A 21081-nucleotide genomic window follows, 5' to 3' on the forward strand; every position below is an offset into this window, starting at 1 on the left:
GAGCCGCCCCCGCCCCCCGCCGGACGCCTCGCTCGCGCTCGCGCTCCGGCTCCCCTCCCCCTGCGCGGGCGCTAGCGCAGCCGCGGCGCCGCCGCCATAGCCGCCGAGCGACCTGCCACGGCGCTGAGAACTGCCACCTGCGCCGGGCGCGCCCGGGGGAGGGCGGAGGGAAAAGTAGTCCCCCTCTCGGGCGTCGGGGGGCCGCGAGACGCGGGGAGAGGGGCTGCGCGGGCCGCCGCTGGCCGCGCGGGGGGACGGCGGCGGGGCAGGGGGGCGCCGGGGAGGGAGGGGAGAGGAGAAGACGCCCGGGGGAGGCCCAGGAGGTCCGGGCGCGGAAGGATTAGGCGAGGGAGGCGGGTGGTGATGAGACAGTGGTGGGCGGGGTCGCCATGTGGGGCGGGGAAGTGTTATAGGGCTTTGGAGCGCGCGGCGCGGCGCGGCCTTTCGGCGGCCGTTGAGGCGCGGGGGGCGCGCGCGCGACTCCGGCGGGGGGGGGGGTCGGGCTGAGGGCGCCGATGCCCTCTCCCGAGCCCCGGCGCAGTCCATCCTGCGGCTGGCGGCTTCTCGGGGTGATGGCGGTGTGGGGAGGTGGAGCAGCCCTTGCGGGCCGTGGAGCCCCGGTTTTCAGCTGTGTGCTCTTCTAAAGCAGCCTGCGTTGCACATTCCCTGGCTGGCCATTAACCGCCGCAACGTTCAGCTACAGAACTGCGCCTTCTGCTGAACTGCTGTGTTTTGGAAATAATTTGATCAGCAGAACAAGTGCATTTCCAAGCCCTACACCAGAAGTACCAGTCTTGTTGGTTATGTAAGAACACAGTAGCAGGTCTGCGAGGCTGCTCTCTGCAGCCACTCACAGCAGAAACCCTGCTGTTACCAATAGTGTTTTTGCACCATGATCCATTAATTGTCTTTTGACTGCTCTTACGTGCTACTTAAAGCAGATCTTGTAGCTCCTGGCTGCTGCAGCCCGGAGCGATGAGGCAGACGTCGGTTCCCCCAACTACTGTGCCATTAAATGATGCGCGGTGTGCGATGCTGGGGGTACCTCAGCCTCCCTTCAGGGAACAATTCTTCCCCACCCCTCTTTGGAGGGAGGAATCAGTTTGTTTGCATCTCCTTTCCAAAACTGACAGCTCTGCTTAAGTGCCTCCTATCGCCTCTCTTAAAAGAGGTAGTAGCCTGCTCCCCAGCCCCCTCCCCAGGCTTTGGGGGCCTATTTATGGTGGCTTTCTTTTCTCCTTACAAGTTGTTTCTCACCTCTGTCCACTACAAAGGCTAATGTAAACGGGGCAATGGCTACACTCTCACTTTCATTGTATTTTAAATCTGGAGCCACCTCTTTCTTCCCTTTTTTTCATTCCCCAACTGTGGTAGTTTGGTATGCATTTTTAGAGCCTTTGAAGCAACATATTTTTACATATCAATGTAGAAATATTTCTGTATTTTACTAATCTTACTACCTCAGATGTGCTCTCGGCTTTTAACAAAGAACTTTTGTACATGGTCGGTGTAGGCCCAGAAGTAGGCATTTTCCCAGATGTGTCCTGGCAGGCAGACTGCTGCCCCTGCCTCCCCTTCTTCATCACCTACTGCCTATTAAGGACTCCTGCATCACAATTCAGATGCAAGAAAAAAATGAGCATAATTCTCATTAAAATCTTCCCTTCAAAGAGATCAGTGCTCCTCTTGAACACGTGCATTATCCCAAGCTTTAGTCAGATCGTTCTTCAGGGTCACTTGCATCTCTCTAGATTTCATTGCCAGACCAATCAGTATTAATTAAAGCTGGATGCACTTCAGCATCCTGGCTGTGTTCTTGTTTTAAATTGAGTGGTGATCTAGCTGACACTAGAAAATGAAGTCCAGAAGAATGGTGCGATGTGAGCATGCATAAAATGGCATTCTCTTAACCAGAACAGTAGCTAGTAGCAGTGTCACAAAATACATTTTTGTGACTCAATAACCCCTTACAGAAACATGTTTTATTGTCTTCATGCTGTATTTCCAAATGGATGAATCACATTTTGTATAGAGTGCTATATGCAAATTGTCATTAACTGTCACTCCATTCCTTACTCATACAGAGCAAATATGTATCTGATATCATTACAGGAAAGAATGCTATCTCCAAAATATACTCATAGAAATTCTTGTCAGACAAGTCTAAATACCTTCCAATTCAATTGTCCGCATGTAGGATTGCCATCTTGTGCCAATACATACAATTCCTCATTTTCCCAGTAGCCAGCGTTGTCTTTTATGGTTACATGTTGGCATTTCATGGTGCATGGATGAGAGCAATAGTCTGCGTTCTCTGCCACTTATATAATCATAGTCCTTATGGGGTACAATGTGCTTGGCTTAAAATTAGATCTCTTTCTCCTGAGTGGACTGCTTAAGATGACTAAAAAATGGTTGACAGCAGCTATTTTTTTTTCTTCTCAAAGGGTGCCCAAGCAGCAGTTATCTTTACATTAGAGTCTAAGAGAATTCTTTCATGGCCATTTCCACACGAATATATAGAGCTCTGGGGACTCTGGCATTAGAGCTGGGAAAGGCATCCCCCCATCTGCTGCAGAATTAATCGGAGATCATACAGTCAATTCGTATTTCATGATTTAAGAGGTTGTTCACCTACGTATTTACTAGCCATATTGTATGTACCTAGGAAAGTACATTTCATTCTTTACTGCATCAACAGTGGGCTCTGGTGTTCAAAAGGAGATGTAGGGCTCCTGTGCTCTTACTTCTACTACCACTGTCCTTTCCTCCTTTCAATATGAAACATTCTCTGTCCTGCAATGGGTGAGCTTTCACTGATTTGATTCACTTCCATAACAAAGTGAGAAATAACTTTTTTTGCAACAAATTAAGTATTAGGGAACAGCTCTGATCAAATAAACACTGGATAATAGAGGTTAGAGAGATGGTGTTGAAGGTCAGCACAACCTCAGCATTAAAGACTCAATACATACAGAAAGTAAGCATTCAAAAAGGAGGCAAAAGAGGTTACTTCAGGATACTTGCCTGCAAACTTAATGGTCATTTAACTGATATTTTTTGACTTGCTAAAAATACAACGTAAAGAAAGCAAACATACCGCATATGCAGCCAAGTGTCATGCAACTACTAAAGTTAAAGCAGCAAATAATGTAAATGAGGGAAAGTGGCAGAAAATTACAGTTCAAGCCTTGTAGATCACAGACTATGAAGCCAAAGCTACTGATACAGCCAGATGAGTTCTGCTAGGAACACACCTATGGTGGAATGGGACCAGAAGCATGCTGTGTTGCAGCGTTGGAAGACACCATCTAGAGAAGTAAGGAAAAATAAAACGGCAGGAGAGTCAGTGAGATAGGGAAAGAAATCATTTACTATAAGCAAAGCTGTTTCAATGTTTTTGTCAACAAAATGTTGCTTAAATATTTAAAAGGTAAAAATGGTAAAATGCTTTCTCAAGTGAAAACATTATTTTAGAAAGTTAGAGATGAAACTTAAGTGTTTTTTTTTCCACAAACAGCTGTATCATGAGATGAGGAAGGCACCAAAAATGAACAGGAAGCAGATACTGTGCTCACAGGTGGTATTTAACAGCATAAACAAATTCTCAGTCAAGGGGAAAGAAGAAAAAACAAAGAAAAGAAACGTTAATTTTTTCCTCCCAAGACAACAAGGTGAGTTATCTGACTAGCATCACATAAACTGTAAGATGAAGCCATGCTACTACTTGCTGCATTACAGCAAAATAATGGAAAAATGAAAAAAAGATCAACTGCAGTCTTTGGGAGAATTGAAGAAATACTGTACTAGATTTAATTTTTTTATTTTAAGGTTAAGTAACATATACTCAATATGCCCCCTTCTGCTGAAAGGCTGTTAAATCTTCAACAACATTGATTTAATTTTCTCAAATACAGTGAAGGAAAATCAGGGCAGTTTTGTACTACCTGAATTAGTTCTCAGCACAGCTGTATTTTACTTTTATTTGCAACCATGCTTATCAGCTTGCAGCGCTTATACACAGGGTACCAGTGTGTTCACAGTGTGGTAAGCCAACCTAATAGCTCACCAGCACCAAAAGGGAAGTGTTCTTGTTCTTGCCTCCCTGCTCCTGCCCAAGCTGTTCCACTGCTTACCTTCTGTGGGTTCCATTAAGTAGACTCAGCAACTTGTGGAAGTTCATAGCCTAAGTTCATTTTTCTCCAGACATCTGAACTTTTGCTGATTTTAAAGTAGGAATTGGGGAAATACCGTTCTAGAGGATTGCTAGTCCTCTAGCATTCTAGAGGACTGCTTTGCGTGTATTCATTAAAGCAGTTATTTACACACACATGCAAACACTTAGATCCAAGACAAAAAGACCTGATGTTTAGTAATTACATAAAAATTTTTTTTTAACGTGACAGAAACAGCACTAGGCTATCAGTTTTCAAATTGGAAGTCCAGGTAAGACTGTAACTACCTTAGAAGTTGGGGGGCAGGATGCACTTAGTTTTTTAAATGCCACTCACTCCCTGCTTAACCACCTATCTCTTGGAAACTATGTTTTTAACAATGTTAAGAATATGGTTAAGTATGAAAAACAGAAGGGGCTTCTATTTATTGTTTTCCAACAAAAACACTGCAAGCTTGATGACTACACCAGTTATATATATAGTTGTCATAGTCAATGCAGGGGCTACAGAAGCTTCCTTTCATAAGCAAGATTTATTTGGTTTTTGTTTGCTGATTACAGACACGATGAACGTTTCTAGAATTGTTTTTATTTGTATAGATTTTTTTAATCTAAAAACACAATTTAATTTTTTTGAAGCCTATTGCAATTATTCTTCATTTCATCTGTAGACAAGCTGTCCTTTAAAACTGCATGTGAAGTACCAGTATCTTGAATACTGACATGGTAGGTTGTTACATCTGCCAAGCAGAAAGTTCTTACCTATTCAGTATTTAAAGATATAATAAAGGTTTCCAATCTTTCACAGCAGTTACAAAGCTGTTGGAAAAAATAAAACTGCACTTACCAAAAATAACTTTGTCACAGATAATACACGACTCAGCAAGATATCCAACACTAGGGAACAGTTTTATTAGGTAAGCAATTCTACTGATAGTACAATCATAGATAAATAACTACAATGTTAAGACATTTTAAACACATCATGAATTCCAAAGTTTGATCTGTTATGCTTCGTTTAATAGGATAGAAAAACTGTCCCTCACTGTCTATGGAACGTGAAGCCTAATCAAGACTTTGAAGCCCTCAACATTCCATTAATTTCTGGTTGCACAGAAAACAGACAACGAGTACATGATTTTACCACTTTAAAAAAGCATTTACACTTATCTAAATCTGTAAAAAAATGGGTTGAGTTGGGATTCTTTCCTTTTTAAAAATGTGTTTTCTAGAACTACTAAAAAACTTGCATTTACAAAATAGTTGATAAAAATAATCCTCTGAATTGTACAAGAAGAAAGGTATAAGGACCACCAATTAAAGAGTCGGTATGAGATGTTATTCAGACTTAGCTTCTTTCTCTACTGCTGCATCAGATCCTGGGGTCTGAAAAGAAAAGAAAGGAAGTTCATACAAACTTAATTGATCAAAATTACAATTCCATTTAGATTGGAAAACTCACTGCATTTGCAACATTAAGTAAAAACAGAATGTAGCGTATGTGTTAACATAAAAACTATACTTAATTTAGTTATTCCAAAGCTTTCCAGCACCACAAGTAGAATAGAACATTTAGTCATAGTACTACCCAAACAGAAACCATAACACCTGTTAATCTGTCTTTACCCGCATCTGGGGGAAGCTTTTCAAAAATCAAGTACAATAGTCACTCCCATGCACAGGCATTATTCTGTCTGAATTTTAGTGTTACTGAAGAGTTCATTGGCCTTTCACAATAGTTCACTGATACTACTGTACTGGTTGAAAACAGTAGTGTCTAAATACGAAATGGGGCAGATTATACCTCTGCTTCTTCTAGACTTAAGTATCTATTAATTTGCAAATTTTGGCTGGTGTGACCAACATGAGACCAGCATGACCATATGCCCCAAAAGTCATTATCAATTCCTTAAATTTACACCTTTTCTACACTAGCAATTAAAGAGACGACAGCTGAGAAATACTGCCAAATTTAACTTTCTCTAGTATTGCTGAAATACCATGTACACACATTTAAAGTAAAAAGACCAATTTATGTGATGGTAATACAGAGCTAGAACCACATATAAAATTAAATCAACTTAATTCCTATTTATAGCACAGCTTCTCACAAAGATCACACAGTAAGTTTACAAATTAAAAACTGTTACCCCAAACTAAGTTGTCCTGTACACTTAAATATCATTCTGTACCCTCCTCATCCACCAAAAACCACCATCCAGCTAAAAATCAAATGCTGTTTTCCCCTACTTCAAGATGTATTTGTTCAATGCAACCACCAGACAGGAAGCATGAATCACACATTTAAATTAACAGATCATCTGATCATTAAACTCAACTAAACTAATTGAAATGAGTGAAGCAGTCAACACTGCAGAAACCTAAGACTAACTCCTCTAAGCCTGCGACTACATGAAAACTTGTGTGTTTTATGCAATTATAACAGTTACCCTAATAAGAGACACTGCCTCTCCCAACAAATCCTGTCCTTCTTCTAAATTTAAAACCAAGTTATGGGCACATCCATAGCAAAAAAGGAATATAGTATAGAAGTTAAGTTAGATGATCACTAAAACCAAAAACATAAACAACGCAACCATTTTAACACAGCATTACAACCAAGACTGATTTGACACATTCATTTCTTTGGCAGTAACAACTATAAAATAGTCCTTGTCCCTTCTTTCCCATCCCTGCACCATTCTTTCCCTTCTACCAGCAAAGGTGTCTGTAAGACTCCTGTTCAAAAAAAAACCCAAAAAAACAAAAAAGCAGTTTTGGGCAAACCATTTCAACTTCAAATTTTCAAAACTTTGAAACAGTAAAAACTGTTTCCAGTGGAAGACTTCCCAAGAAAATGAATGGTGTGTTTGTCAAAAAAACTTTTTTAGAGAGAGGGAACCTCTCTTCCAAGAATGGCATAAGCAGATTCATAATTTGCACTCAAGACTGAAAAAATAAAAACAAAAAGCCCTCCAAACAACCACCCCCCATCCTCCCAAATACATACAGCAAGCTTGTATGTATTATTTTGCCAAAACCTAACAGCAGGCAAAACAGCTCTTAGAAGGACTTTATCCTGTATTGCTACTTGTGTAAAACTCTCACCTTTTTCCTTCATTTCAGGGACTGTTTCACATCACTGCAAATTTACTTCCACCCTTTTTGGAGGAAGTAGACTCTTCCCGGCGTATCTATTGATGTTTTCATAATCTATACCTTTCTTTTGGCAGAAATAGATCCTAATGTAAGTACTGCATACATAAGCTGAAACACATCTGTCAGATGATTACACAAATCAGTACAGCAAGTACCTCAGTTGCTTTGCAATCAAAGAACACTGACAACTTTACCTCCTCACTTTTTGTTTCTCCATTTTCTGCAGGGAAGTTGTCCTTTGTCTGTTCTTGGTTTGTCTCTTCTGTCTGTTTTCCTTTAGGCCCTTTTTTCCCTTTTGTTTGAGCTTTCTTGTCCTCAGATTTATCCTACAATGAAATAAAATTCCTGTAAATAAATGCATATGATCTAATAGGTAAACTTCGAAAATAATAAACAAGAAGAACTTGTGGTAAGCAGCAAGAACTACCATCAATGAGCTAATACACAGCTTAACTGTTAAAAAAGAGCTTTCAAAACTGTATGTAGACCAACGATCACTGGTTCAAACAGTCAGGAAAATGAGAGAATCTAACTGGCATCAGAAGATAACCCCCTTTCCCCCCCCCCCCCCCTTCTCCTCTCAACACTGAACACCACAGTTTACGGAAAGGCTCACAGAATCTAGAATCACTACACTGTATAATAACTAAAAGCACTGCTTAGTCTGGTACAAACCCATCTGAAAAACCTATGACAGGGAAAAACAATGGTACTGAATTTCAGTAGCAAAATAAGAGAAATTTGCAATACATGATTTATTTGCCACCTCTTGTGGCAGATAAAGCAGCAATGCAGTCCTCCTACTTTGTAAATACAAAACACTTCAAATGTTCTGCTTTATTTACAATGGGTGAATTTCAGTAACTTATCTTAAATAAATGCATCATCTGAAGTTTTCATTTTCAGTGGTGCTTTGCAGTATCTCAGGCACATCCTTTGTACCTGCATTACTGTTGTTACATGGACAGGGAAAAATATTTGCCCAGGAGCTTATTTTCCTGAAAATATGCAATACACCTTTCCAGACATTCCGCTCAGCAATCAAATGCTACAAAGTTTGTCAGTCCTCCAGCTGATTCTCATACTTACAAAATATTTTATCAGTTCAGAACTACATAAAAGTACTGGTTTTGACACCAGCTGTCAAACATTAGCCTTATTATTTAATGACACTAACACTAACTAAATAAATGACAAACTATAACACTTTCTCTGAACAGCTACAATCTGGGTAAGTGACAAGAGAAGGTAATACCTTTATACCTCTACGGAGAAAAATCTATGCTCTAATTTATTGCCTCTGACCTAAAATTCACTCTGAGAAATGAAGTTCTCATTTTGCTCATGCTGTGTGGAAATATGTATCTCAGATTACTATTACAAACCATTTAGTCAGAAGTATTCCATACTTCATGTTTTCACTGCAAGCATTCTTCTTTACAAAAAGCCCACTGTCAGGCTACTGAGTTACTTTACACATTCAACTTTTTACTTGAATACACTTGAATACATTTCCTATTCCACATGAATGCAAATGTAAAATATTTTCTTCGTGAAACATACAATTTTCTCAAATGACTGCAATTATAAAACAAAGTTCAAAATGTTTTATGTCACAGGATACAAACATGCAAAAAGCTACATCACTTCTACGAAAGATAAAACCACACGTTAACAGACAACTCTGAAACAGAGGATGCTCTGCAAGTTCATTTACTTCCTTATTTTGAGGAATAGTCTGTTTACTGATATCCATTAATAAATCAGTACATATTCCCAATAAAATTCTCACCTCAAATCTTACTGTTCTTTTTATTAAGTTATATTATTTCTTCCTTGTGAGATCTGAATAGCTGAAAATACTGCATCGAGAAACAGCATACACTTATCCAAATATTGAGCCTTTCTGCTCTATACAGACAGTATTCCAAGATGTTTTACCAGGAGGTTTAGGTTTGGTCTTATGGCCCTTGCCCAAATCCTTCTAACATGCAATTTAAACAAGTAAAAACCAACGCTGAAAAATTTCAGCTAGCTAAATCTTCAGTGTCCCACAAAACCTGAGAAATGCTTTGGTCCCAATTCTAGAAGAGATTTATTTGCCTGTCATCAAGATCACAGAGAAAACAACTAAAACATACTAATGGTGAAATAAAATCCCTTTATAAAGTTATAAAAGATAGCAGTTCAGAAAGTATTAAAAATTCAACTAGCAGACAAAATTCCACAACATGTACACTTCTGCTTTTTGATCTTCAAGATGTGTTTTTCCTCTATTAATATATGTAAAAAACATGCAATTCTGTAACATGCAAACTTGTCCAAACCAGTGAAAATATTGGCAGGAGAGGTTTTGAGAAGTTATGAGTTGATGGAAGGAAGCATCTGTTGATGTATCAAATACAGAAGAAAAAAAAATTAGATCAGTATGCAACAGTGAAATTATAGTTTTGCAATCCATCTTAGATAGTCCAGAGATAGCGAAAATGAAAAAGAGAAAGAACAGAACTGATTTTTACATTAACAATGTGAAAAAGTAGTTTCCAGATGACATAAATAAAAGGTTTTAGTGACAGCATAGATTTTAGAACAAAGAAGATCAAGTGTAAAACAAGTTATGCATTTATTCGAACTGCCAGCAATAATAAGGATCAGAAAACAATTATTCACATTATAACATTTCATGGGTGCATTGTGCTAGATGTTATAGTCGATATCATAAGATAACAATGGTTTGTGATGCATTTGTTTTATATAACGTCTTCGCTATCCACAACTTAGTCAAGCAATATGTTCCCAGCTAGGAACTACGCAAATGTTACTTCTGAGAACTAAAATAATTACAGGCAGCAGATCAGTATCACACATATCAGGCATTCACTGGCACTGTGAAGATTTAGATGTCCCTTTCCCCCTCCCTCCCCCCCAAATGAATACTCAATTCAAGTAAAACTGGAAAACTTCCTAAATTCTTTAGGCCTACAACTTGGAGAATATAAGTGCATTGATATCAAACCATTGGAATGATGGTGCATTACTGGTAAGTAATGGTAAGGATTATTAAAGTAAAAATATAAAAAATATTCTAAGGGTGAGTTTTGTATTAGCTTCTTTGAAAGGCTCTTAAGCCATGCATTTAAAAAACTTATAATCTTAAGAGTATGTTAAAAAATATGTATATACCAACGTGGCAACAGATACATAGCCACTTTTATTTCTCCAAGAAACAAAAAATGTTACAAGTCAGCTATTGCATGAGTCAGGCTGTACTGTAAAATTACTTAAAGAAATAAATAAAACACACTTGTTTATACACATGCACAAAGATATGGAAGCTAGAGCACATGAACAGAAACTCAGTATGTTTCAATGTCTGCCTAAACACTCCAAAAACATTTTACTGTCTTAACACATTGCTTTAAATAGCAAGCATATTCTACTTTCTTTCATTAGAGAAGAATGAAATGCAATCCCACATACAGCTGCTTGAACCTCCAAGTAGCTATGATCAGTACTAAAATAGCATCCAACATCCCTAAATCAACGCTCACATTTCTATCCAACCCTAGAAGAGCTTAATATGGATCCAGTGAAAGAGTGGCTGACTGGAACTCTCGCTGGTACCTAGGGATGCTGGTATGAACATGTGAAAAGGGTCTTTGAGCTAACTAAGCATTCCCGTGAGGAACAAGTGAGGGCTAGCTCTGACATAAACGCATTCAGAGACCACGCAGCCATGACATGAAATGGGAAGTAGCTAGGCACCCGCCCAACAAACTCGACCACCTGCTCTCCCTCCCCTCTTCCCAGTGACTCTCACCTTTGCTGTTGACTTTTTTGGCTTCGGCTCTGCTTTGGCAGGAGCAGGTTTCTGAGGAGAAAGGACAAGTGAGGAAGAGCTTCAGCTCTTGTTACCCCCTTTTCACTACAGAATCCCCCGGCGCGCGCAGAACACCTCCAGGTCGCGCCCGTACTTACAGCGGAGAGCCGCGCCGACCTCCTCTTCGGCTAAAGACGAGAAAAGAGAGAGAGACACGGCGTGGGCGCGCGGAGCGGGGCTCGCCGCGCCGCGCCGCCGCCCTCCCCTCACACCTACCTCCTCACCGGCCTCCGCCTCTGCCGCCGTCACCTGCCAACACAGACACACGCGCGCTTCAGGCGACGCTTGCGCGGGGGGCACCGCGCGCGCCCGCGCGGAGGAGGGGCCGGGCCCCGGGCACGTGACGCCGCGGCCCGCCCGCCCCTTCCCGCCGCCGCTTTCGGATTTGCAGCGCGGCGGCGGCGCAGCGCCCCGCGAGCGCCCGCCGAACCTTTCAGACACCGCGGCCGCCAGGGCGCCCGCGCCGCATCGGCCGCCGCACCGGTGCCCGCGGAGCGGCCGCCGCCCGCAGCGTCCCCCTTCCCCGCACGTCCTCTGCGGTGCTGGCCCACCGTCCGCCTCCCCCCGGCCCCGAGACGCGCCCGCGGGGGGTCGCGCCGCAAAGCGCAGTTTCCCGACCGCCGCGCCGTGCCACTCGCGGCGGTCCCGCTTCACCTTTCTCTTCGGCATGGCGCAGCGCACGGCGGCTCTGAGCCACCACCACCACCCCCCGGCGCTGCGGCGGCTCCCGCCTGGCTCCCGCGCGCGCTCGGTCCCTCCCGGCGAGCCGCTGTGGCTGCGTGCGAGCGGTCCTCGCTGCGCAGAGAAACCGCCCCCCTCCCCCCCATCCCAGCAGCGCCAGCGGCACCGCAACAGGATCCAGCCGGATTGGAGGGGGGTGGGGAGGGGGCGACAGCAGGAGGACGCTCCACGCTCGCCAGCGGCCGCGCGCAGCCAGTGCCGCCCCCCCCGCGGAGTTAACCCTGCCCTCCCAGGGGGCGCCGCCGGCACACGGGCCACGGGGCGGGGCCGGCCCCCATCCGCCTCCGCCTCGCGCGAGGCGGGCTTTTACCTAACCGCTACCTTCCCCTGCCGGCAGGCAGCGCCACGCCTCTTGATTGGTCAGGCCCCCGTCACGTAGCCGCACCTCCCCACTTTCGCCACGCCGCCCTGGGCCGGCGCGTGGGGCGAGCCCCTCTGACGTGATGCCGCCCGGCCGGGAGAAGCGTTAGTGGGGGGAGGGGGCCGTGCGCGCGTGCGTAAGCGCGGGGCGGCGCGCGCGCGCGCGGCGGGCGGAGCGGGGCGGCAGCGGGACATGGCGGAGAGCGGCGCCTGGCTGCTGGTGCTGAGCTCGGTGTTCCTCTGCAACGCGCTCAAGATCCTCCTGCCCTCCTGCTCCTCCATCGTGAGTGACGTCACCGCGCCCGCCCTGCCCCGCCCCGCGGGCCGGGGGGAGGGGGCGGCGGCCGTTGGCCGGCGGCAGTCGTTAGCCAGCGGGAGTCATGGCCGAGCGCCTTTCGCCTCCCGCCGGTAGCAGCGCTGGGGGGAGGGAGTCACCACCCGCTGCCGAAACAAAGCGGTGCCGGGGGAGGGGCGCTGGGTTTTGGCCGGTAGCTGAGGAAGGGGTTAGGGGGCGGGGAGGCGGCGTGTGCCTGCGCCCTTCTTAGGAGCATCCTCCGTCCTTGTGTTTGGCGGAGGCTGCGTCTTCATCCCCATTTTAAGGCTGAAAGATGACGAGGAGCCGTGTCCTTTCGAAAGGACTCCAGGCGGGATCTTCCAGTGCACAGCGTAGCTGGAAGTACCCGCAACACGTCTCAAGTTGCAATTAGTAGGGCTCTGCATAATCCTCATTTTAGAAGAGGAGCAACTCGAGAGATTAATAATGGAAAGAAGTAGAAATACGGAAATGTAGTATCATAGTACGAGGTGATTTCAGTAGCCTTGATAGAAACTGGCCTTTGAAACAAAGTATGTTAAATGACGGTTCCTGAGGCACCCACCTATTTGTTTTACAGCATCTTAAGGGAGATGATGTTATCGGTTCGTGTTGTACAGGGGTTAATTCAGGAAGTGAGGTTTGCCTATCTTTATGATAGCAACCATGGTATTGACAGTCTCACACTAGAATAGATTCATACATTCATGACAGAGTAAAACTTACCAAGTGACACTGAGTGCCAGATGGGGAGATTTCAAAGTCAGAAACTGTGTAGGTGTCTCTGTACAACATAATATTCATCTTAGTTCTGATTTGTGTGGTACTTGATATCTCTGTGTGTGTGTTGGGTTTTTTTTTTAAGATTGAGTCATAGCAGGTATATTTAATGAGATAAAACAGGAGATGGCACTATATAAGTCTGTATAGATAGATACTTTACTCTATAAAAATAGTTTGGAAAACTGAGCAAAACAGGAATTCTGGAAACTGGTTAGTGTAGCCAATAAATGAGCACTTAGAAAATTCAAAGTAGATTTTGAAGAGTAAATGGCTAAGGATATAAAAGAAAAAAGTTATTTAATAATAGCAGAAATAGGAAACCTGCAGAAGAATCAATACATCTTTAAGCTATTAAAGGTTTAAAGAGAATAATTAAGAAAGATCAAAGACATTGCAGGGAATAGAAAAGATAGGTTTGCTTCATCTTTTACCTTTTTAACAGATGGGCATGCCCATTTCTGGAACTGGAGATAAGTGGATATAGAGATTGAGGAGTTATAAGAGAAAATGTTATTTTTAAGTCACAAACAGTAAGGTATATACCCTTTGGTCTGATCTTAAGCATTCCTATGGAAAGGACCTAGATGTGGATAACAGAATTAGGGACCAATAAACTCTATGGCAAATAAGCCTGTATGTGAGAAACCAGACAATTTTCTATCATACTGTACTTTCACATAAATAACTTCACTGTCGCACAGAACAGTGCACGCTGTTGGAATAAAGCATAAAAATCTTGTGTAAGTTACAGCAATTTGGTGAGCAGAATTTGGTGTTACAGTAAATGACTAATAGAAATCTCTGCTCAGTGTTCTGCTGTGGTTCACGACAAGTTCTTCTAGACTACAGTACTGGTAAAATCATTTGTGGAAAAAATTGCATAGTTGTTTTGGGGGTCAGAGAAAAACAATGAGAAAGCTGGAAAGATTTCTAAGGAAGAGCAAGTGAAAAGACTTTTATTACATCTTTTGTATCTTACTTTCTAAGGTAAAGGATTTCATGAACCAGCAGATACATGATGTCTCATGAAAAGAAAGTGGGAAAGTAAGACAAGGGGTTAAAATGCTTGCTAAATCATTGAAGCCAAGAAACCAGTAAGAGGTTATGAGAAAACTGCATTTAAATGCATAGGTAAGATGTAAGAAACTAATGCAAATTTGTGTTTCTGGTTTTGAGATGGCAATAAGATACTGGGCTAGGTGGATCACAGCTCTAATGGAGTATGCCAATTCTTGAGTTTCTAACAGCCCAAACTAGGCAATCTGTCATCTAGAGGAGAGGTGTTCCCAACAGGTGAGCCATGCATTATTGATGAAGTCTAAAATCAGGCTCAAGTGAATAAAGTTTTCCATGTTAATTAGTCTAGGCCCTTGCTGAGGCTTGGAGCTGGAAACATGAATGATGAATAAGGCGAACTGCTGAAGCTCTGAAGAGCAGTGATGAAAAGGGCTTGCAAGAGAGGAGGGACCAGGGGAGCAGTACAGGTGTTTGTGATCCAAGGAGTGCATCATTGCAGAGTGGGAAACAAGGAGATGAAGGCAGAAGTAGGGAAGGGAAAGACAGTTAACCTTAATTACAGAGGCTGAAAATCACCTGTCCACAGGAAGAATTTTACTTCGGCCCTTCTTGGCTTATTTCTTAGTCAAACCATGAGAATAAGAATTCTCTGACTTCCAGAACACGTTGCAGAACATGTGAAATCAAGGTTTTCCCAAGTCCTCATCAAAGGGTCTTGTTTTATGGGAGATTTTTGAGTATGTAAACAGGAAACCAAGCTTTATACATATCAAAGAAAATAAACATAATTTTGGTTAAATAACTGATATTATTTCTTTACTTCTTAGATATCCAGACTGTTGCAAAAGGATGCAGAGCAGGAATCTCAAATGAGAGCTGAAATTCAGAACATGAAGCAAGAACTCTCAACCATTAGTATGATGGATGAGTTTGCTAGATATGCCCGTCTGGAAAGAAAGATTAACAAAATGACTGACAAGCTTAAAACTCATGGTAGAGTGCAATGTTTACTCCCCTGTCAAGTTTCTGGAAAAAAAAAACTAAGAATGTTTTAAATTTTAAGTATGTTTCTCCTTATCTCTGTAGCCTTTCACTTTTTCCTCCCCCTTTTATGCCTTTCCACTGTCCCCCCTACCTTTTTTGATTTTTTTTGTTTCCATTTTGGAAGGCTTTTTTTTTTTTTTTTATCTTTCAGTTGTGCATGGTTCTGCATACAGTGGTACAGGTGCGATCTTAGATATGAAATTCTTTTTACAAGGATTTTCCTGGGCTTCACTGTTTAACATATTAATTGTTTCTTAGTGATGCTCATCAGGAAATTCTGGAAAACGCAAGTTTTCATTCTCTGTCTCTTGGTAGGTATTTCAGTCTGCTTAGTACATCTAGATGTTTCGATTAAGTCAAGGAAGTTCTCTGCCATTAGGAAAAGAAGTAATACATTAAGGTTGCATATCTTCACTGCAAAAAGGGTGCTTTGCTTGGCTGGGGTATTTGGTTGTGCCACAAGAAGCTAGAGGGAAAGTTTTCATCTACAAGGAAACCAGATGAAACCTTTGCTGTTGTTTTGCAACTCTGACCTTATCCAGTTGCTGTTATGATAAAGCTAGTGCTTTGTCTCCATCAGGATTTTGCAGTGGTATAATCCATCATCTCATGGTAGAAAAAACATGTAAACCTTTGGCACCAGAGCTTCCATTGTTGTCTTTGTCCAAACTCACTAACTGATTCTAACAAGATAAGGAGAATACTTGTTTTGTCTGCCTCCTCTGTGCAGAATGGATGTGGATGTTTATATGCTTCTCTCTTGCTTGGATAAAAGACAGTATTTGATGTTTTGGATTGTTTTCAGAGATATTAATATTAACTAGTAATTTCAATTAAACTAGATGTGAGTAGCTTACTTAGCAACCAATAACACTGTTTGGTAAAACTTTTGGACACTGTTTTATTTGCAGATGTGGTGTCTTCAGAGAGTGTCTTTATACTAGTGTGAGGTGTTGTACTAGAACAGATGTTGGGAAGAGAATCTGACCAAGATTGGCTCAATGAAGGAACAGTCTTGTTGTGAATAGTTTTAACCATCTTCCTGAATGAGATAAGGCAAAGAGTGCATCTGCTACAGCAGTCATTCTCCCTTTTTGGGAAGGGGAAAATCTTATTTTATGCTTTGTCTAAAGCAGGTTCTTGAATTAGTAGCCACAGAGACTGTTCTCATGTGGGAATAGGGTTCTTGATTATATGTGACACTTCTCTGTCTAGGATCAGTGTTTCAAACTTCTCATAGTATTATTAATTAAGAAACTACTATGGGATACCATCCTAGCACTTCCTTGCAGAGGGGTACTTCTTTAACCAGGTGTATGATGCTTAAGTGTAATGTTCTGATTTCAAGAGTGATATATTAATAAATTATTAGTTTTATGTAAGTATAATTTACTGTTTTAAGTAATGCAAAATATTTTTTCTTTTAACAGTAAAAGCACGAACTGCTCAATTAGCCAAAATAAAGTGGGTTATAAATATTGTATTCTACATCTTACAAGTAAGTGAATATTTTATTATGAATACAGATTACTAAAACAAATCCTCAGTAGTGTTACATTTCCACTCTCCTGCATTTATTAACCGATGATCAATCACGCACCTATTTGACATTCTGATGACACAAAACATACCAAACTGAAACTGTTTCTTAGACACAGAAAGGAGGGGAGATGTTGCTGATAGGGTCTGGTAGTTGTGGATAAAAGGGGTTTTAAGTGTAAATTAAACTCTTATTTTTCTGGTTTTGAGATGACAAGGTATGAGTTTGCCTTAGCTCTTCTATTACTCTTTTTTTGTTTATATACGGCACTGGACACAGGAAACTTCTGATACATGTATTTATGTTTTGGAATACACAAAATATCATCCTTTTGTTTAGGATGCAAATCTCCACTTACAGCTGCCACACAGTTCCCCACAGTGCCTCACCAGATTGTTTCTGTAGTTCAGACTTGATGCCAAAGAATTCCATGAATTTTCTGCTAGTAAGGATGACAGCGCTTAACCTGAGCATATCTTTTGGGTAATGTGAAAGCAGGTTGGATCGCTAGCTGGCTAGGATTATGGCTAAAAATAGTAATACAAATCGTTACATTCTGATGACTGTTTTTATCTATGCTGCATTTGAACCAGTGTCTCAGAAGAATGCAGTATTTTCCAAAACCTCACTTCTACCTCTTAATATTGCGTGTGAGGTTAAGGTCATACTAAGGGCTTAAAAATGTTTAGATGTTCCTCGAGAACAATGTAAATAATAAATAAACTATTGTCTTTAATTAGAATTTGTGATTTGCTGCTTTAGAATAGCAATGGAAATGTACTTTGTGTATTGTTATCCAAACTAATAAAAATTTCTGTTCTAGGCTGCCTTGATGATCTCACTAATTTGGAAGTACTATTCTGAACCAGTTACAGTGCTTCCAAGCAAATGGCTCGCTCCACTGGAGCGTCTGGTAGCCTTTCCTACAGGGGTGGCAGGTAAGATCTGTACAGTGGAAAAATAATTTCCATCACCCCAAACCTGATGCTAATATAATGATATAATGATAAATATAGATAATAAAATTAATACAATGATAAAAAGCATAATAATGATTAAAAACAATACTTCCATACATTTCTTAATAACAACATAGGAGGTTTCAAACATTTGATTAGCTTTTTCTATGTATACAGGTTTTGTTTATTTAACTGATAGTGAAATGGACTATTTGTCGTATTTTTTTTTTCAAACACAGCAATGTTGTCTTAAGATAGAATACACCCTGGAGAAGATTTGAAATCAGAAATATTTTTATATTAAGAAAATCACTGCAAATAGTAGAATTAGGTTTAAAAAAGGTCAAATACTTCATAGGCTGTATTGCTTAGATGTGTTTCTTATAAACTGCTCAGGTTTCATAGCAATATAACTCCAGAATGACTTAGGTACACTCTTCACTGGCTGCAGTTTGTTCTGTCTCTTCCCACACTTTTTTTCCATCACACCTCTGTTGTGTTTTTACCTAATTAAATCCGTTTCTTTTGGGCAGTTTAACAAATTAACAATCAAAAGGATTATCACAGGTTTCAGATACATGTTTCTGAGTGAAAGGTGTGATGGCTGTATGCTAGTGGCATAAGTAGACAGGCAGAATGACAGGACAGTGTAGCACCGAAATTTATTGTCAAGCTATAACACAGCTGATAAATCTTCATGTTAGACTTCTAAGTCCCCGCTCCCTTAGGAGGAATTCTAAAATATCTTGCTGTCTTACCATTTTATTAATTATCTAAAAAATGGTTCCTATCCAGTGTGATTACTTGCCAAGACGAAACTATTTCTGTGTGGGGTAAGTGAACAGTTCTTGCAAAACATTTACTTAAATAGCATTTTAATGGTTTTAAAATGCTTCACATCCCTCTTTGCCTTCAAATCTCCATTATTGTCTTTGTTGATAAACACATTAAAGAGATTGCTTTTGAAAATTCTTCTAGGTAATGAAGTTGAGAACAGAAAAATATTTAAAAAATCACCAAAAGATGGTTTCTTCACCTCTGTGCTGTAGATATTTTTTGTTGTGTTATTTTTAAAAAGAGTGCGACCATACCTGGCATAAGTATAAAACAGAAATCTAAAGTTTTGATCTCTGTTTATTTCCTGTTTTGCATGGTCAGTCAAATGACAGCTTAGTGTCCAAAAGCTTCACGGTCCCTATAACTGGCAAGCAAACCCCACTTTTAAAGCAAACGGCTAACTATTTCCTGATAACTTATGGATTTCTTTCGTAACTTCCATTAATAGGACATGAACTTGCAAACAGTGCTCTTTAAAGATTTATTGCCTTTTTCTTGATCATTTTTTCATTGTGCCTCAGCTTTCCTGCTGTATTACAATCAGGACACGCCCTGTATTCTGTCATACAGATACAAATTACTACACTGCTAGTCTGAATGACAGGACCTTTTAAAACAGCAGTACCACGGATCTGGATTAGTAATGCAGGTCTCTAGGTTTTTACATACAGCTGTATGCAGGGCAAGGGGAAAGGAAAGTACAGATTTAGTAGTATTAAAACACTGATACAAATTTTTGAGGAAAACTTCCTCTGTACTTCTCTTGAATCTCTGAATTTGGGTTTTACCAGAGTATTTTCTTACTTATCATACCTTTAACTTTAGCAACCCTAGCATTTTTCGTTAGGTCAATGTTTTTAGAAGTTGTAGGTTGAATGCCACACACCAGCTCATATTCCTGTTGTTCAGTAGTCTCTTCCTCGGATAATCTTCAGATTTTCTCAGAACCACCATAGGCTTAACTGTCATCCCTTGAAGAGAGATGTTTGTATCTAGAAAGATATTTTGTTCTCCTTGACTTCATAACTCTTAAGTTTTGTTTTTGAAACTTCCAAAGTTGTTCTCAAAAGCTGGTATACTTTAGGGCTGTTGATGCCATGACTTACATTGTGTTTTATGTCTCTTTCAGGTGGTGTTGGAATTACATGTTGGCTTGTGGTTTGCAATAAAGTTGTAGCTATCATGCTTCACCCTTTCAGCTGAAGGAACCTCAGTAATCCATGCAGTCCTAAACTATGTTTTCATTATCACTGTCAAAAAATGGGGAACAGCTGTCTTTCGTGAAAGACCAAATCTGAGATAATTTATATTACTTCAGTTGGATTCAGTATTCTTTTTCATTTATATTATCTTTCCTTAGTTTGTTTTTCAGGTTCATAATCAGCAGTTTTTGAAGAATAGCATTGCTGTCTATAAAACCACATTTTCTGCCTATTTTGACAAGTGATTCATGGCATAACCTTAAAACTTTGTCATGGCATATTCACCAAGATCTGAAAATGCAGGATTTTTATACCTTTAAGTTGGAAATGCACTGGCATTAGGAATTGTTTTGGGAGCTTTGTTGCTTCTTTGCTGTAAAATATGGCAATTTCACCCAAAGGCGGGATTATATTTGGTGACAGATGGGATTAGAGGTAGGTAGTTTGGTTGGCTTAGTGTAAAACAGAATGAATTACCTTCTTGCTTTTTTTACACTAGAATTTGGGGTATTCTTGGACTATGTTAGAAAATGCATGATTGATACAATACGCAGAATCAGCTTGTTGCCTCTTGAGATTCTGTCAGTTGCCAAATACAGGATGGCTGATTACTTTTTCTGCCCTGTCTTTTAAAATTCATTGAATGCTTAAATTTTTCCTGCTTTTATTGAAAACTGACCTTTCCTTCTGTGATTTTTTTTTCTGCTTCCCAAACTGAGTGAATATCACTGAAACTATTTCCTTCTGTGTTTTGGGAGGAAAGATTTGACCAGCCTTCTCAAGCTTCATGTTAAGAAGAATAAAGTATTAATGACAGAAGAATAAAGAATTAATGACAGTTCCAGATAGCTCAGAAGAGCATATAATGAAAAAAAGGCAAATTAGGATTTAAATGTCTGAAGTAGTAAGAGATGGTAGCAGTTGTACAAACAGGAGGAGAGGGGAAAACAATCTATTTTGGAGTACATCCTTCTTGCTATATTTAGCTACAGGAAACAGACACAATGATTTTGAGTTTAAAGAAGGACAAAATTCTACCTAGTACTGTGCCTATTGAACAGTGCATCTTCCA

The 21081-nt window shown here is 40.9% G+C and overlaps 2 protein-coding genes across 4 annotated transcripts in view; one reads left to right on the plus strand and one right to left on the minus strand.

Moving 5' to 3' along the window:
- Window positions 1–5064: 5064 nt before the first annotated feature.
- On the minus strand, window positions 5065–12228 carry HMGN1 (high mobility group nucleosome binding domain 1). 3 transcript variants are annotated; one of them, XR_010392698.1, is made up of 7 exons: window positions 11868–12228; window positions 11430–11462; window positions 11312–11341; window positions 11154–11204; window positions 7536–7659; window positions 7283–7452; window positions 5065–5560 (listed from the first exon to the last, which is right to left on the minus strand). XR_010392698.1 is itself a non-coding variant. In XM_064525205.1 (6 exons), exons 1-6 carry the CDS (start codon window positions 11880–11882, stop codon window positions 5547–5549), a joined length of 267 nt encoding a protein of 88 aa, XP_064381275.1. In that variant the 5' UTR covers window positions 11883–12224; the 3' UTR covers window positions 5065–5546. The 3 variants fall into 3 exon arrangements, 2 of the variants coding, with proteins under 2 accessions (XP_064381275.1, XP_025977277.1); XM_064525205.1 differs by lacking the exon at window positions 7283–7452 and having other exon boundaries at window positions 11868–12224; XM_026121492.2 differs by lacking the exon at window positions 7283–7452 and having other exon boundaries at window positions 7528–7659; window positions 11868–12210.
- A 57-nt stretch (window positions 12229–12285) lies between these two features.
- The window catches only part of LOC112996150 (SH3 domain-binding glutamic acid-rich protein-like), a 57110-nt gene continuing 48314 nt past the window's right edge, over window positions 12286–21081 (plus strand). Inside the window, exons 1-3 of the mRNA XM_064525210.1 lie at window positions 12286–12597; window positions 15255–15420; window positions 16902–16969. Coding sequence (XP_064381280.1) covers window positions 12508–12597; window positions 15255–15420; window positions 16902–16969 — 324 coding nt within the window. The 5' untranslated portion in view covers window positions 12286–12507. The remainder of the gene's footprint in view (window positions 12598–15254; window positions 15421–16901; window positions 16970–21081) is intronic.

This window comes from Dromaius novaehollandiae, chromosome 1, assembly GCF_036370855.1.
Source record: "Dromaius novaehollandiae isolate bDroNov1 chromosome 1, bDroNov1.hap1, whole genome shotgun sequence".
In the NCBI taxonomy this organism is placed as follows: Eukaryota; Metazoa; Chordata; class Aves; order Casuariiformes; family Dromaiidae; genus Dromaius; species Dromaius novaehollandiae.